Below are 2917 nucleotides of genomic sequence, written 5' to 3'. Positions count from 1 at the left end.
CTGTGTGTGTCAGAGTAGAACTGTGCTCCATAGGATTTTCAATGGCTGATTTTTCAAAAGTAAATTGCTAAGCCTATCTTCTGAGGCACCTTTGGATGGACTTGAACCACCAATGTTATGGTTAGCAGCTGAGTGTGTTAACCGTTTGCACCACCCAGGGACTACTATCAGATGTTAGAAGGTACTTTTTGGAGAGTAAAAGGCTTGACTCATTTTGCAAAGTAGTATTCTAAATGTGAGTTATTAAAATGGCCATGTTTTCTAAGGATCTCAAAAGCCCCCTCTCCTCAGGAGTTGTGGGAGATATGATAGCTCTGTTGTATGGAACATAAACAGACCTGGAGAAATTGAAATATGCACTAGGCTATACAGTGAATCCCCATGTGGGCAAAGAGGGCTTTTGTACTGGGGTTAAGGTAAGAGTGCTCTCACATCTCTCAGCTCTAGAAAAGCTCTGTTGCTCAAGGGTGGTGTAGGAGTGCAGAAAAGGCTGAAATCAGCCTCTTGACCTGTATCTTGAGACAGTTGAGGTCTGCCAGAGAGGAAAGAGAAGTCATGGCTTTGCTTTGATTTACTGTGGCGTGTGATGTGTGTGCACTCTGTTAGACAAGCTGCTTTCTTCCCCTGTTCCTCTAACAGGCAGTCTCATTGCTGGAAATGACTGTCAGCTGCTTTCCTTGCATACCCGCCATCACATGCCCCACCACCGGAGCCTGGGAGGCCTGACCACAGACCGACATCTCCGAGGCATGAATAATTAGTTAGGCATAATGGAAGGCACTCACTGTACCCTCCAATTGCATAAGCCCATTACCGAACTCTGCTACGTCAGCTTCTGTCTTCCAAGCGGGGAAGTCAGAGGATTCTCATACAAGGGCACTGTAACTCTAGACAAATCCAATAAAGGCTTTCATAACTGCTACCAAGTCAGGGAGGGGTCAGACATCATCAGCCTCAGCCAGTGGCCGAACGAACATCCAGGCGACATTTTCTTCAAGCGAACGCCCACGAAAGACATTCTAACTGAGCTGTACAACCTCACAGCGGAGAGGGAGCGACTGCTGGCCAGCCTGCTGAGCTCCGACCACGTCCTGGGGATTGCAATGGGCAACCAGGAGGGGAAGCTGCCTGAGCTGTCCGTCAGCCTGGCACCTGAGGATGACTGTTTCCAGGGTGCTGGCGACTGGCAAGGAGAGCCCCCAGTGGGCTCTCTCAATAAGAGGAGCACCCATGGGAATAAAAAGCCCCGGAGGTTCGGCGGGAGGAGAGAGAGCTTTCAGACACTTCCACAGAAAAGGATAAGAAGAAAAGGGCATGGGGGCCCGAAATCTGCTGCTCAGTTGGGGAAGGATCACATCTATTCCAGCAACTCCTTTCCTCCTTTTCAAGCCAGGCCTGGTCTCCTGGAGGAAAGAGGGAACTTGGTCCCAAATGGGGCACATACCACATCCCTGCAGAGGAGAGAGAGCTGCCCCCCAGAGATTCCCAGGACACTGGATGCAGACCCTGGCTTTGGGAGCTTTGGGGTGGCTTCTGAGGACACTGGGCCTGGGAGAGGGGTACTGCCTCCTGACCACAGCTTCCCCGAGGCAGGAGTTGATGGTGTTCAGGGACCACAGAGGAGGCCTCAAAGGCTGGAGCATCAGCAGACAGGTTTGTCTGAAAACCACAAGGACCCTGAGAAGCATCCAGAGGCAGAGAGCGGCTGGAGGGAGAAGTCAGCCGAGCAGACTTGCAGGAAGAAACCTGTTTCCAAAGTGGTGGCCAAAGTCCAGAATCTGTCTTTTCGGGTGCAAAGAGTAGTTCAAACGCACGCTGAGGACGAGGAAAGGATTGCTCTTGGTTCAGAACCCCAAGCTGAGTTTGTATCCAAAGCCAACTTGCTCACCCTCCCAGGAGCTGAGGCCGGGGCTCAGTATTCCAGGTTGTGGAGCAGAGAGCAGCAAGGGGACCAGTTGTCAGCCACATTAAGAGTCTCCACTTCTAGTACGTCAGCCAGTGCTGAGGGGGCTGTAAACAAGGTACTCCTGAAGGTGATAGAGAGCGAGAAGTTAGATGAAGCCTCTGAAGGGAAAAGGCTGGGCTTCCTCCTCAGCACGAAAGCCACCCACACACTCCCAGAAACCAGAAGCAAGAGAAAAATGGGGTTGCCTCTGAGTGGCCACAAAACCTTCGTTCTGAATCTGCCCCACAGCGTAAGCCACGACGCCTCACAACCCAGAGGTGATGAGGAGAGGCTGACGTCCGCGGTGCTGGCAACTTTTGGCATGGTCTTTAATAATTTATCCCCTCAGCCCCAGTCTGGCACACACAGGCGGAAGCCACCTGTTTCTTCTCCTCTATCTCCAAGGCTCCCCAGCCCTCAGCAACATCACAGGATCCTCCGGCTCCCTTCACTGCCTGGTGAGAGGGAAGCGGCTCTTAATGACTCTCCTGCTAGGAAGCGTGGTGCCATCTCTGGGTCCCCCTCTGCAGACACGTTGGAGCCACCATCCTCTGCGAAGGTCACGGAGCCCAAAGGAGCCAGCTCAGCCTCCCTCAGAGCAGGCGAACTTCGGTTGGTGCCTGGGGAACCTTTGGAAAAGAGCTTGGGGCCAGGGAAGACCACAGATCGGCTCCAGCACCAGTCACCTCCAGGTTAGTTCCTGCTTAAGATGTTTTAAATCTCTTCCTGGGTAATTCAAAGACGGTTGTTCTGCTTCTGCTATTCAGAGACTAGCTAATAAACAATGAACTAAAACCTCTAGGCTTGTGGCAAGAAAACTGAGAATGGTACAGGAGAGTGTGGAGATGGTGAAAATGGTGCTGACTTAGGGGGCAGGAGGTGTAGCTGCTTCCAGAAGCAGTGCTTTTTAAATAACTTTTTTTTTTTTTTTTTTGGCACACTGTAAAGCTACCTCCTTGGTTGCTTAACACA

The 2917-nt window shown here is 51.6% G+C and overlaps 1 protein-coding gene across 1 annotated transcript; it reads left to right on the top strand.

Annotated features, from left to right (window-relative positions):
- The first annotated feature begins 298 nt into the window (after nt 1-298).
- Nucleotides 299-2642, top strand: LOC111753019 (formin-1-like). The gene has a single exon (XM_023558773.2). The coding sequence runs from the start codon at nt 771-773 to the stop codon at nt 2640-2642; it is 1872 nt and encodes a 623-aa protein (XP_023414541.1). The 5' UTR covers nt 299-770.
- The last annotated feature ends 275 nt before the right edge of the window (nt 2643-2917 follow it).

Source organism: Loxodonta africana, chromosome 10 (genome assembly GCF_030014295.1).
Source record: "Loxodonta africana isolate mLoxAfr1 chromosome 10, mLoxAfr1.hap2, whole genome shotgun sequence".
NCBI lineage: Eukaryota > Metazoa > Chordata > Mammalia > Proboscidea > Elephantidae > Loxodonta > Loxodonta africana.
The sequence above is the reverse complement of the archived record's forward strand: the minus strand, read 5'-3'. Positions and strand labels throughout refer to the sequence as shown.